We start from the raw sequence: 15,075 nt of genomic DNA, 5'->3' as shown, positions 1-15,075 counted from the left end.
AGCTGGACACTTCTGAGGTGAGGGAACGAATGAGAGTCCCTAATGGAGCCTGGGAGCTTGGGTGGGAGGATGTGCCACAGGCAGGGCAGAGATCCGGGAGCTTTAAGAGAACCTGCGGTTTTCAAAAAAAAGGAAAAAGCCCTGATTCTCTGATGAAGCTGCTGTGTGGCCAGGAGATGGGCCCACCAGGAAAGAAACAGATGAACAAAAGCTATATTGTACTGCCCATTAAGGAGCGAATGCCAGTTCACTGAGAAAGGTCTTTGGTGGTGCCTTTATGACCATGAAGGATTTCTGCTGTTTGCATCTCTAGATCATTAAATGTCCCTAAGAAGGGTAACACTTGAGGCTCTGCTCTTTCCAGTGCATCTCAGTGAGAATTATAGTGTTATATCTAGAATACCACTAAAATTATTTATATTTCAAACTGACATCAATTCTTAGCAAAAAACTAGCACCCATATTGAAAATGTAATTTATTTTTCTTGAGATACCTCTTTCGAGCAGGTGTAGGACACGTAATAGGGAAACAAAAAGATATTTGATCATCCTCTTATTAAAAAAAAATCAACATCTGCATTTCAATACTATACACCATGACATAATTTCTCAATTCCAACTCTGACATGGTTTTAAGTGAATTTCCAATTAAAACATGAATAACCAATTATTCTGGTGCTAAATGAAAATCTTAGGCCAAAAGGGAACATTAAGCAATCTTTTAATTTAAATTTAATTTCACATCTCGTGTAGGGTCACTTCAAAAAAAAGGCAAGGTTTTAATGTTCACGCATAAAATTGAGAAATAACACCGATTTCCATGAATAAAACTTTAATTGTCCAAAGTCATCTGGGAACAAGATTTTCTACATATATACACTTTCTGGGTAACAAAGTTAACCACATGAGGGGAATCTTTTTCAACTGCAACATACACTTCCCTTACTTTTTCTCATCAACTTAGGGACTGGGTTGTCTTCACTGGGTTGGGATCTTTGGGTAAAGTGGGTTGAGCTACTGACCCCGTCCTAAATGTCCCAGCCTGTAGTGTTTGCCAAATGGCTTTGGTTTTATAACCTCTTCCTTTGATATCCATTGAAGAATACATATTCCATCCTCTTAATTTGTTGCTTGCATCTACTATAGCCTTGGGAAAATTGAACAAACAATTTTATCAAATTATTTATTAAAAGAATTTTTTTAAGTCACTGATTGAAGAAGTAGAGATATTGCCTATAGAAGTAAAATTTAGGGAATGTCTATCAGTTATCAGCTTGATAGGTGTTTTCTGAAGGACTGAATTTACTGGAAGCCTAATTCTAAACTAAGTGAGATATTACTGGGTTACTAAATATAGATGCATGGCTTCTCTTTTCCTTTAGATGGAAGAATTCTAGAAGAAATACGCCAAAATCAGAGGCAGAAAATCTGTGTTCTAATGACACATCTAGAGATAGACCTGAGTACCATAAAGCAATAGTATATTATAATAGAAGTGTGTCATATTGGGAGTGGAGAGATTTAGAGTGTAGACTGCTATTCATTTCCAGCCCTGTCACCCACGAGTGGCATAACGTTGCGCAGAATCTTACCTTCTCATTGATCTCATTCCCTCACTTCTAATAAAAAGGGAGTATAACTAGATAAGCTCCAAGGTCCTTTGAGCTCCAAAAGCCATTAATCAGCCCCCTGAAGCACTGTGAGGGACTGGAGATTACCAAGAGGAATCTCTCCCCATAGTATATTACATATAAAGGTAATTGTGATGCTATAAAAAATAAAATGAAGGCTCTAAGTATACAGTCAAAAGGGAAACAGGAACAGAACCTATGAATCAACTTATAAATGATCAACTCTAGGTGATAAAATCTGAAAAGTACCACAATAATTACTCTCATAACTGATGCCACTGATATAATTTAAAAAACTTAACCTCCTTAAGTCTTAGTCCTTAATTAATCACCCTTTTCACATTAAATGTATATGTATATATGCATATATATGTTCCTGAGCCAAGAAGAATACCTTACAAAAATTCTGGAACCTCAATTAAATCATATCCTTTGGGTCTGTCAATTGAAATTGAATTAGCCTGTGGATCCCTCTGTTGAGACACTTGTTATATGTTTATTTGGGTGCTGTCATCAGTTAACTGTACTTCTGGGATCAAGATCAGGGGTAAGACCTATGGTGGTGAAGAAAACATAAAAACTCTCTCCCTGGTAGACTTGAACCCGATGTAAGTGGGGACAAGAGAAAACTAGGTCTAGGGATTAAGAGTGCTGAACTCACGATCTCTAAATTGTAAATGCAAAGTTTCCCTTAAAGAAAGACTTTTTTCATGATAAGCGCATGATAAGTCCAATAATATGGTTAGGATCCATCCACGTTCCGCCTCTTCAACTTGATCCAGATGCCATTACTTGGACGGAGAATCAGCTCTCCTGCCAGGCCAAGTTCTTCTCTTTTCTGGTTGGATTCTACCCAAAAATGCCTCAGGACGCAGGAAAGAATGATCTTTTCTTCCATCAGGGCAAATTTTTGACCTTCAAGTTAATGGAAATACCACCACTTTAATTACAGAGATATCTCAAATGTGAGAAAGTACAGGTTCTATTAGAGGAAGCAAGCAATTTTGTATTTTCACAGTAGGCCCTGGAAGAATCAAAATCACGTGGGATACTTATTAAAAATGAAGATTCTTGGGTGCCCTTCCCCACTCCCAGCCAGAGCCTCTGAATAGCTGCGGTGGGCGAGGAATCTGTATTTTAGCAGTACCCCAGATGACTCCTGGGCTCCTTGAAGCATGAAAGCCACTACTCTGGCTTGATTTCTTATTGGGCCTTTAATTTAATTTACTATAAAGTCACCAAATATGCTTCAGATTCACTCACTTAAATCTGACCTCATTTTACTAATACCTGTATTTACATAAATGATAAAATGCTAAAGATACTAAAGTCAGAAGTGCTTATAATGCATGGTGACGTGCATTCATTTTGTTTAAGTACTTCAGCTGGCCTTATGGGAAGCATTCTTTGTTTTGGTTTTGCAAAATGCAATACGTAAAAGCAACAAACACAGAAATTAGGTTAAATATAACTAATCGTCATAAAGAAATTTTCTACCATATAAAATATATTCTACTTTAATCCAAAATCTACAACATTTATTTATTTATTTTGCTGAGGAAGATTCTCCCTGAGCTAACATCTGTTGCGAATCCTCCTCTTTTTGTATGTGAGCTACCACCACAACATGGGCACTGATGAGTGGTGTAGGTCTGCGCCTGGGAACCGAACCTGGGCCGCTGAACTTAACTACTAGGCCACCAGTAGTGGTGGCCCAAAAATCTACATTTTTAAACCCTACCATGAAACTGATTATGCTTTACATTATGGGTTGAATTGTGTCCCTGAAAATTCATATGTTGAAGTTCTAAACCCCAGTACCTCAGAATGTAACTATTTGGAGATAGGGCCTTTAAAGAGGCAATTGAATTAAAATGACGTCATATGGATGGACCCTAATCCAATCTGACTAGTGTCCTTATAAAAAGAAGAGATTCGGACACAGACACACACAGAGGAAAGACCATGTGGAGATACAGGAGGAGATGAGTCTGTGGTACTTTGTTATGGCAGCCCTAGGAAACTACTATACTTTATGACAGTCATATTTGAAAACAATAATGGATAGTGGAGGAAATAATATAATATAGAGCGGAGGAAAAAGGGAACCAGTTTTTTAAAAGACTGTTGCATATGGCAGACTATACCTTAAACAAATTATTGTGGGAAACCCACTACCATGTGATTCTGAAAGGTCAAAACAATTCTGATGGATACAAACCTATACAGTTTCTGGGTCCAGCAGAGAAGGGCACATATGCATATGGATGGCGTTCTTGTGAGTTCTCAGGAAAGAACCGTTCTGGCTTGAATTCTTCAGGATCTGGAAAGTATCTCGGGTCTCTATGCAGTGCATAGGAAACGATGATTGCCTGAGAGCCTTTCACAATTCTGTAACCTGCTGTCAAGAAGTAGACAACATGCCATGAGAATGGAGCAAGACAGACATTTAAAAAATCCACTCTCCCTATTATTCTGATTATAGAATTCTTACCAACTTCACAATCTTCATTAAGACTACGGGCAAATAAAGGAACAGAGGGGAAAAGGCGAAGGGTCTCCTTCATAACACATTCCAGATATTTAAGCTTCTTCAGGTCTTCCAAGGTAGCAGGACGATCAGACTTCCCTGATTAAAGTAAATAAGTGAGATGAAAATGTAAGAACTATTTGGGCTGGGGGTGGGGGGGCTGATATCAAAGAAGAGTACATTAATCAAAACACTGAATGTTAACTACCTACAGCTAAAGTAGAATTTCTAACAGTATACATAATCGAAGTAAAATGAGACAATATGCTAAGTAAAAGAAACCAGACACAAAAGTCACATATTGTCTGATTCCATTTATAGGAAATACTCAAAATAGGCAAATTCCTAGAGACAGAAAACAAATTAGAAGTTGCCAGGGGCTGGGAGAAGACAGAATGGGGAGTGGCTGGTTCATGCTACAAGGTTTCTTTTCTGGGTGAAAATATTTTGGAATTAGATAGAGGTAACAGTTGCACAACATTATGAATGTACTCAATTGTACAATTTGAAATGGTTAATTTTGAGTTCTCAGAGCTTCTTCCAGACGTGCATCTTCTCTTGGGTCAGATTCTTGAACTTTCCCCACAGTATGCCTCCCAAATGCCCTTCGCTCCCACCTCAAACAAAGAAACCAAGACTGCCTTTGCCCACAGGCCGGAGGAGACATCCACCTCTCTGGACTTGCCGAACGGAGAAAAAGAACAGCAAGAAGCAACAGAAAATAATGATTAAGCACAAAATGAAATAGACAGACTTACCGAACAAGCCAGTCAGGAGATTTTGCAAGGAGAACAGAAATATAACAAACTCTACCAAGCATTTTTTCAGAAGAGGTCAGAATCAGTTGCCAAAATCCCACATTTTGGGGTAACAACATGTGTCAACCACCCCCAAGTCTGCACTGCTTAGGGAGGAGGATGAAGAGGTGCTGCCTTGTTTGACCAGAGTTGAAGTGACAGAATTTGAAGATATTAAATCAGGTTACAGAATAGATTTTCATTCTGATGAAAACCCTTACTTCAAAAATAAAGTTCTCACCCAAGAATTTCATCTGAATGAGAGTGGTGCTCCGTCTTCAAAGTCCACTGAAATCAAAAGGAAATCTGGAAAGGATTTGATGAAACGTTCAAGTCAAACACAGAATAAAGCCAGCAGGAAGAGAGAGCATGAAGAACCAGAGAGCTTCTTTCTCTGGTTTACTGATCATTCTGATGCAGGGGCAGATGTGTTAGGAGAGGTCATCAAAGATGATATTCGGCCAAATCCACTACAGTACTACTTGGTTCCTGACATGGATGATGAAGAATGGGGAAGGCAAAGATGATGGTGGTGGTGATGATGATGACGATGAAGAAGAAGAATGGGAAGATGTTGATGAAGAAGGTGATAGAATGAAGGGGAAGAAGATGATGAGGGCGAAGAAGGAAAGTAGGATGAAGGAGAAGATGACCAATGTTCTCCAGTCTCTCAGAGCAAGTCGTTGTCTTTTTTTTTTGCCCCTCTTGTGCTCAGGCAGCCTGTTCTTGAAGTCTCTTTTCTCTCCTTTGCACCATGGTTCTCAACTTCTTTGAGGGGGAATACCTTCCGCGGAATACAATGGGAAAAGAATCTCTACCTCTTTCTGTTCCAAACTCATTTTCATCCCTTCCTGTTTCAACAAAAACTTTATGGAATCATACCACTGTGCTCTGTGGGAAAAAAGAAAAACCTTCTGCTCCCTTAGCTCTGCTGGAGGCTGGAGGATGCTAGGCCCCTGTATAGTAGTACATAGAATTCTAATTTTTTCCTTTCTTTTTCCAAATATTGGGCTCCGAGATTACACTGTTTCTCTATGTGAATATGGACAGTTAGCATTTACCAATATGTATCTGTCTACTTTCTTTTGGTTAAAAAATTTTTTCTTAATTAAAGTTTCTAGAAGGTCAGCAAAAGGTGGGTTTGAGATATTTGGGTGGTTTAAGTGGGTATTTTGACAATATGGCTCCTCCTTTGGCATATTTAATTGCCCTGTTTAACGGACATCCTTGCAGTTTAGGATGCCACTTTTAAAATAAAATTCTCGGGGCCGGCCTGGTGGCTAGTGCTTAAGTTCGCACGCTCTGCTTCAGCAGCGCGGGGTTCGTAGGTTCAGATCCAAGGTGCGGACCTACGCATCGCTTATCAAGCCATGCTGTGGTAGGTATACCACATATAAAGTAGAGGAAGATGGGCACGGATGTTAGGATGTTACTCCTCAGCAAAAAGAGGAGGATTGGCAACAGATGTTAGCTCAGGGCTAATCTTCCTCACGAAAAATAAAAGTAAAAAATAAAATAAAATAAAATTCTCTCCTAATGATGGCTTAAGTCCTGCCACTCGATGGGAGAATCAGCGATTCTGTAGGCTCTGATTTGGAATTGATATTTTCTATTGTAATTTTGTTCCTGTTTGTTTTTAAGTTTTCTTTTCATTTCACTGGAAAGAAAGACGATGCTCAGTTTTAAACATTCAAAGAGTACAAATTGTTTTGTTACAATAAAACTAAATGTGTACACATGCACACAAAAAAATGGTTAATTTTATGTTATGTGACGTTAACCTCAATAAAAAAAAATAACTAACAAGAGGAATTAATACTTGCAACTCAATACCCAAAGATTAGTTACTCAAAAAATTTTAGAACTCATATTGAGAAGCAGACAAAAAAGTGAGGTCCAATTAGCAGAAAACATGAGAAGCAGCAGAATAAAGATTCTAGTAATAATTACTAATTATGTGAGGTCAAAAAGCATTTGTGAGACCAGCAATGAGCTAGAAATGGTGGAGGATACAAAAATGTGAACATATTCCAAAAGAACTTGAGCTTTTGGAAGACCAACTTTACCCACCAGAGGCAATCGGAGAGAAATTAAAACTGATACGGAAAAAATAAAATGACACAGAAGTTCAGATTGTCTCCTTCGACAAAATAGTCTTCCCTCTTCATGTGAAATTCAAGTTCTCATACAATCTGAATATGAAACTGTTTTTCCAACCTCATCTCTCAATACATTCTACCAAATGTTCTGATTTCTAGCTGTCCCTCACTATTCACTATTGCCCTCCAAACATTTCCACTTCTGTGCCATTGTTCATTTGGTTCCATCTTTGTAGAATGCCTTCCCTCTCCTCCTTTTTTGCTTTATTTTTCCTTCCCCACTTCTTTTCTCTATGAAACTGTATTAGACACCACTTTGTTGGTTGGCCGACCCAACCTTGCTCCTTTTCTCCTTCCAGCTTTGGGGAGCCGTGTAACGTGTGATTAAACAAAGCAGAAAATTGATGGCACGATGCAGAGCCCCTTTGTGGTAGGCTGATAATGGCCTACCCAATAATGGCCCCTCAAAATATCAGGTCCTAATTCCTGGAACCTGTGAATGTTACCTTATTTGGAAAAAATATATCTTTGCAGATTTGATTAAGTTAATGGTCTTAAAATGGGGAGATTATCCTGGATTATCCAGGAAGGCTCTGAATGCCACCACAAATGTCTTTATAGGAGAGGCAGAGGGAGACATGACACACACACAGAAGAGAAGGTGGTGTGAAGACAGAGGCAGAGACTTGAGTGATGTGGCCATAAGCCAAGGAATGCTGGCAGCCAGCAGAAGCTGCAAGAAACAGATTCTGCCCTAGGGCTTCCAGAAGGAGTACAGCCCTGCCAACACATTGATTTAGCTCAGTGATACTGATTTCGGACTTCTGGCTTCCAGAACTGTGAGAGAATAAATTTCTGTTGGTTTAAACCACCCAGTTTGTAGAACTGGTTACAGCAGCCACAGAAAACTAATGCATCCTTCATCCCCCCATCCCCTTTCTTCTTGCCTTAAAAATAAACATGAGACCTGGAACAACAATCAAGAAAACAAAAACAATGCTGTTAAAGATGATAGAGGAAAAGGAGCAAGTTTGGGACACTGACGACATCCCTATTGGCATCAGCCTAGGACTCCTTACCTGCTGATTACTGGCTGTTTAATAGAAATTTATGTCCTATCAGTTTAACCCATCTTTTCTCTCATTTGTGGCCAGATGTGATCCTATATGCAACAGCTTTGCTTGACCCCTCTAACCCGCAGCATCTGCTCCTCTCTGCTCCAAACAGCACCTTCTTCATATCACTCAAGCACACAGCCGTGACCGGATGCTTTATGTACAATGTCTGTTTCATCTATTAAGCAGAGAGATCCTTGAGGACAGTAACCTTCATCTGTGCATCCCCAGCACCGAGGCCAGTGCAGTCACATGCCAGAGGATTAGCCAATGCCTGTAAGTGAACGGATGAGACCTTGCAAAGGAGACGGGCACTGGCAGGGATCCCATATGGGAGCCTTCTTGTTTATTAGAGCATCTTTAGAACAGTCCTACTGCACGTCCTTAAAGAGCAAGAATGACTTTTGCTTTGGGAGACTTGGGACCACTGTGTAAGTAGTGAAGGGGCCAAACATACCAAACACTTCCTCCAGTTCATTGTCCACTTTTCTCTGGACTTTTGGATAAGAACCCAAGAGATATAAGGACCAGTTTATTGCAGCTGCAGTGGTATCGTGGCCCTGCAAATGTAAGAACAAAAATAGCTTACAAAGCAGAGGTATATGGAGAAGATTAGGAATGATAACTCTATTTTGATTGTCTCTGGATTTGACAGCTGCACTGTGACTCCAGATCATAAGTTAATTCCACACAGTATCTCATCTTGGTGAGAAACAAACAAACAAACAAAACAACCCCTTCAACGTGGAGGTTCATGCCTAGAGAGACATTTCAGTGCCACATGGAGCTGCATACTTGGTGAGAAGTGGCTTGGCTGTGCTCATAAGGGGGCATTCCAAAGGAACAAGGCGCACTGGACCATTTCTTTGAAAAAAAAGAGTCTGACTTTCGAGAGACAACTGACCAGATCTGTCCTTCTCACCTTCTCCCATTTGTAAGGCAGGCTTTGCCTGTCAATACTGGACACCAGGGAGTATACCTGTGGTTCTGAGTAATAGTCTCCACAACAAAAAGTTGATAAATAGCTTCATTGAATACTTGCTGAGTTTTCGGCAAAATACTAAGTGTTTCCCAGAAACGAACTCAATTATTCTTCACAAAAACTCAATGAAATACTTGAGACTGCTATTCACATTTTAGAGATTAAAAACTGAGACCAACAAAAAAAGTTAAATACATTTCCCAGAGCCAGACAGCTTAACAGGAGGCAGAGGAGGAATAGAATCCTCGGAGTGTCTGACAACAAAGGAGGGCCCACACTCTTCCCCTCTGCAAGTGTGAAGTGATCTGGCGTAAGGAGACTCCAGCCCTAATACTAATACTAACACCCTGGACAACTTTATTCTCTGCCCATTTAATGTTTTAGGCTTTACCCTCTTATTTCCTATCTTCATCTGATCAGGACATTTCCACATGCAAAACAGATGAGGTCTGCAGGAAAAAAAAAATGTATTTGGGCCAGCCCTGTGGTGTAGTGGTTAAGTCTCATGCCATCTGCTTCGGCAGCCCAGGTTTGTGGGTTCGGATCCCGGGTGTGGACCTACACCACTCATCAAGCCATATTGTGGCAGCGACCCACACACAAAATAGAGGCAGATGGGGCCGGCCAGGTGGCATAGTGGTTAAGTGCACGCGCTCTGCTGTGCCAGCCTGGGGTTCAGATCCCGGGTGCGCACCGATGCACTACTTGTCAAGCCACGCTGTGGCAGCATCCCATATAAAGTGGAGGAAGATGGCCATGGATGTTAGCCCAGGGCCAGTCTTCCTCAGCAAAAAGAGGAGGATTGGCAGATGTCAGCTCAGGGCTGATCTTCCTCACAAAAACAAACAGAGGAAGATGGGCAACAGATGTTAGCTCAGAGCAAATCTTCCTCACCAAAAAAACCAAAAATGTATTTGGAAAATCAATAATAACATTATGGCTCTCTGAATAAGACTTTTAGGGAAAACAGAGAAGAAAACACATGATCTCCTCTATGGAAGATCCTACTTTTCCCTATGCGACACAAGTGATTTTTGTAATTTGTCATTCTCTGGGCAGAAATCTCCCAGTTATTTTATAAGATGGTGCCTGAGTTGAATTGTTTGAGGCTTATTCTACAATTTTTTTAAATATCAGTTTTACAAGCCTCTGATACTGGTGTGTCATGGCATTTTCTCTCACTTGCTGTTCCTTTACAGAACTCCAGACAAGATCTGGCCCATGTCACTCAGCTGTCTACTAAAGTCACAGAAGGAAGTGCTCTTGCTCAGTAATTTACAATATCTTTTCTTGAATTTATGGGTGGAAACCTGATTCAAATGTGTAAGAGAAGTCTGCCGAACTTCCTGTTTCATTTTGTCTGCTACCCAAAGAAAGCAGGATGAAGCAGAGTTGACAGAAGCCAACTCGTGACAGGACACGAGGCAAAACCTTAATATCTAATGGCTGCCACTGGGGGCATGAAAGGCATGGCGGTAATAGCTTGCATCCACCTCATGGAGAAAGTCACAATATTGTAGTTATACGTGGCATGCCTCCTATTTGATATGAAGAAGAAAAAAAATAGGAATTTCAAAGAATGTTAGAGCTGGAAGAAAGAGATCATTAATCTGATTGTTTTCATGAAAGCGAGAGGTTGCTGGTGGGAGATGGATGTGTGTGTGCACATGTGTGTGTGCAAGTGCTCATGTACGTATGTGTATGTGTAGGTGTATGTGAGTGCACGTATGTGTGAGTGTGTATATGTATGTGCACGTGTGTGTGTATGCATGGGTGCATGCAAGGTGGAGACGGCAGAAGCTCTCTCCACTTCAATATCAAATAATAATAGCCAATATCTGCTGCATGCTTCCTATGTGCCAGGCACGATTCACCATGCACCTTAAAAAAATCATTAATCTGGGCTGCCCTGGTGGCCTAGTGGTTAAGTTCAGCATGCTCCACTTCAGTGGCCCAGGTTCGGTTCCCAGGCACGGACCTACACCACTCGGAGTGGCCATGCTGTGGTGGCAGCTCACATACCAAATAGAGGAAGATTGGCAACAGATGTTAGCTCAGGGTGAATCTTCCTCAGCAAAAATAAATACATAAAAATTAAATAAAAAATTATTAATCTAATCCTCATAACTCATTCATGCTATACAATGAGGACACTAAAGCCCAGAAAGGCTAGATGAGGTGCCTGAGGTCACACCGCTAGTACCAGTTAGAGCTGGGATTTGGCCCCAGAGCCCACATGCTTAACACCTCTCCACTTTTTAGCTAATTAGATGCCCATTTTCTGCATAAAATTTCTTTTTGATGAGGTACTCTGCTTATGAAAGAAGTTTAAAACCACTGATCTCATCCATCTCTCTATTTTACACGTAGGGAAATTGTGACAGAGATCTGGGATGATTGGAACCATCCCATATGGCTAGTCAGCAAAGAGGCACAACGAGAACTCAGGTCTACAGCCCCTTAACACAGCTTGCTGTCTTCTACGCGGCAGAGAGCCTTCCTGCCCCGGAAGAACGCACACGCATCGGTACTGTATCCACACGGCTGTAGGCAGGGCAGCAAACACAATGTTGAACCTGCAGTGAGTCATCGAAAGCTACTGATGCCCTACCCTTCCCTCCACTTCCAAAATATTACCACGTGATGCTTTTTAAAACCATCTCTTTACTTGGCAATCCACATATTGAGAGATGCACTTAATATAGTTAGAATTATCTCTGTAAAAACTGCATCTTTCTTTTTTTTTATTATTTGAAGACCAGAAATTCCTTTAGAATCACAAACTGGTTAAATTCTCTATCAGAGGGATCTTATTTTCTTCTTTAGCTTAAAGCTGCCCATAGCAGTAGCGATGCACTTATTTGCTAAGAACACGTGGAGGAGGAGGTAGGGAAGCAACAGACTTGCGGGTTTCCGAGATTAAAAGGAAGTATGAAGCAATAGAGAGAGAGCTGAGAGCAATCTCCTCTTCTGCTTCTCTTCTGCTTGGAAAAGTCTGACGGGCCTTAGGTTTTCTTAAGAAAAAAAATGTGTCTACTGCTGTATCCATCACGAGTCAAAAGCTTTTTCTGAAGAAGGAAGTTGATCTGCTACTTAATCAGGTTCTTAAATTTTGTAATTGCTAATGATAACATAATGACTTTTCCTCAGTTATATTAAGCTACTTTAAAATTTGGTTAAACTTTTAAAAATCTTTAAAACGCTAAGATTCTAAAAAACAACTGGGATTTGTTTAACGATCCCTGAAACTAATATGACAATATAAAATACCTCAAACATGAAGGTGTCAACTTCTTGCCGAATATCTTCATGGCTTAGCTTGTTCCCTTCATCATCAGTCACGTTTAATAGTAAGTCAAGAAAAGCTCTGCCTTTATATTTGGAGGAGGTAGGACCACTGTCATCACTTCTACGACGTTCTTCATCTTTCTTCATTTCATTGGCCCGTTCAACAATGACCTGTATGATTTAAACAACCACATTCTTTTGCTTGGAATTTGATATAGCCCAATAATACATTTTCCTAGGAAAATATACTGGCTTCTTTTAACTTATTTTTTCTAAACCTTTCCTGTTCTTGCTGTCTCAACAATAACTTAGGCTCTTGTGAAAATATAGTAAAGCTTCCTGTTAACATTTTAGGACATTATTTGCTAAGACTTTGAAAAAAAAATTTAATGTCAGACAAATTCAGAATTTTCACGTACTATTTTTGCAGTCTCTCCAACACAGGAATAGAGTAGTCTACTAGATAGTAATCTAGAGATCTGAACGAGCTAATGAGAGAAAGTTTAGATGGCGGAGAGAATGCAATCATTATATAATAGACTAATTATGGATCACTCTAATTACATGTTGTATTAGAGAAAAGAAACAGCAAGTTGATTAGTCAGTTCACCCTGTATGCCTGTTGTTCCTTCTGCCTAGAATGTTCTTTCCTCAGATGCCAGCACGGCTGCCTCTCTCCTTTCTTTCAGGTCTCTGACAATTGTCACATTATCAGAAAGCCCTTCCCTGATCACTGCTATCCTGGTCCCTAGCACTCACTACCTTCCTAACCCTACTTTTTTTCCATTTCACTTACTACCTGACATTATATTATACTTGCTATTTAGTGTCTTTCTCCTCCAACTAGAATGTACCACCATGTGGCAGCAAATTTGTTCATTGATATACTTCTAACCTCTAGAACAATGCCTGGCATTTTGAGAATGTTCATTAAGTATGTGTTGAATGAACAAAAGAATTAAAGCCCCTAAACAATTTGGTTATACATTTCAGCTTTCTTCTACTATCAGGCAATTGACCAAACCTGCTACTAAGTGATTTGAATGAATAGATGCCAAGTTAGTTGAGGGCAAAACACCATGTCTTCTTTTTTTCTTGGTGGAACCCCTATTGCTTAGCACTGAGTATACATTTCAATACTTATTAAATGAATAATATTGCTCATCCAATTTGGAATTCATTAATTATTGATATTGATATCAATGCATGAAATTTGAAGAAAAATGTAATTACACTCATAAAATACAAACTGTTGGCCATTCTCCTACTGCCAGGTGATTATATATTCCACAGCAGCCAACTCAATCCAACATCTCCTTCATCTAACTTCTACTGACTTAGTAACCACTTGATCTGTTGGTGGTAGGATGTACCTCATGGTAAGGAAGTAATTCCAATATATTTTAAACCAAAATTTACAGCAAAGAGAGAATACATTTAAATAGGCACTTTTATCAGTACATTTAAATCATAATTTGATATATATTTTCAATTAAATCTTGCTTTTTCATAAACACAGACTTTAACACAGACTGAAATCCTATATCCAAAAACAACATCACTATCTCCTTGCTATTTCTGAATTGGAAATAAAATGGTAATATCTGGTTATTTTAATCTTTTCCCAGTTGAGATATTGCTGTAAATGCCCTTTGCCTTTGAAAACTACTACCTAATTCAGACATTGTCCAGGAGATTCTTATAACACAGATCCTTGTCTCTTTATTCTTTTAACATAGCACTCTGTTTGTTAATAAATGTTCATGGTTCATATCACATTTTGCAATTTTTTTAATAGACAATCTCCCCCACTAGCCTAACCTCTTTTAGGGTAGAGAACATACATGTCTTACTCAGTATTATATTTCTAACACTTGGTACAGTATTTGGCACCTAACAAGTGTTTAATATTTGGTGAACATACAATTTAAATGTAATCATGCTGTCTACTTTTTACCAGTATTATTCAATCCAACTTTTATTTTATGAGACTCAGGCTCCATGGTCCTATAATGGGTATGTTAACAAAACATAGAAATCATGGACTCATAAAAGTTCTGGAAATGGAGAGAGTGACGTCAGCATCATGGCGGAGTGAGCTTTCCCGTGAATTCTTCCCCCACAAGATACAACAAAAGTAACAGCCACAGACCAACAATGGAATCCCAGACAGTGAAAAGCTGGAGCGGAGGGATCCACACTGCCGCACATCTGAGAGCGGAACGTGCTGGGCCCCCGGAGGAAGTGGGGAGAGGTAAGGAGAACTCCGCTCCCTCCCCATCAGATCAGCGATCCGGTCCGCGCGGCTCCCAGAGAGGGGGGAGGGGCGGCCCTCGGCGGGAAACTGTAGCTCTTTGGGCTCTCTCAGCCAGTGGGAAACTCCCGCACAGAGGGCTCAGAGGAGCCACAGGGCTACCATCAACATCTGAGCAACCCAGAGAGCGGATAAAGAGGGGCAAACGAGAAGCCTCCCACGTCAGGGACCCAGAGGGCAAAAGAGAGAGCTCCCCCCTCCCCGCAACCCGGAGTCTGCAGCTCGACCAGATCTAGCGGTCCGAGGCAGACCTGAATAAACTGGACTGGACCCGTGGATCGCAGTGGGGAAAAGAAACAAAACAAAACTGCGGATCGCA

General features: G+C 40.2%; 1 protein-coding gene and 1 pseudogene across 2 annotated transcripts in view; one reads left to right on the top strand and one right to left on the bottom strand.

Moving 5' to 3' along the window:
- Positions 1-1,901: 1,901 nt before the first annotated feature.
- The window catches only part of LOC131393950 (cytochrome P450 4V2), a 32,376-nt gene continuing 19,202 nt past the window's right edge, over positions 1,902-15,075 (bottom strand). Inside the window, exons 7-11 of one of the 2 annotated variants that reach the window (XM_058525016.1) lie at positions 12,425-12,613; positions 8,630-8,732; positions 4,126-4,260; positions 3,853-4,032; positions 1,902-2,546 (exon numbers count right to left, since the gene is read on the bottom strand). In XM_058525016.1, coding sequence (XP_058380999.1) covers positions 2,374-2,546; positions 3,853-4,032; positions 4,126-4,260; positions 8,630-8,732; positions 12,425-12,613 — 780 coding nt within the window. In that variant the 3' untranslated portion in view covers positions 1,902-2,373. The remainder of the gene's footprint in view (positions 2,547-3,852; positions 4,033-4,125; positions 4,261-8,629; positions 8,733-12,424; positions 12,614-15,075) is intronic. The other variant, XM_058525017.1, reaches the window with a different exon arrangement.
- On the top strand, positions 4,736-5,884 carry LOC131393847 (protein SET-like; annotated as a pseudogene).

This window comes from Diceros bicornis, chromosome 29 (genome assembly GCF_020826845.1).
Source record: "Diceros bicornis minor isolate mBicDic1 chromosome 29, mDicBic1.mat.cur, whole genome shotgun sequence".
Classification (NCBI taxonomy): Eukaryota; Metazoa; Chordata; class Mammalia; order Perissodactyla; family Rhinocerotidae; genus Diceros; species Diceros bicornis.
Note: the sequence above shows the minus strand (reverse complement) of the source record. Positions and strands in the feature narration are given on the sequence as shown.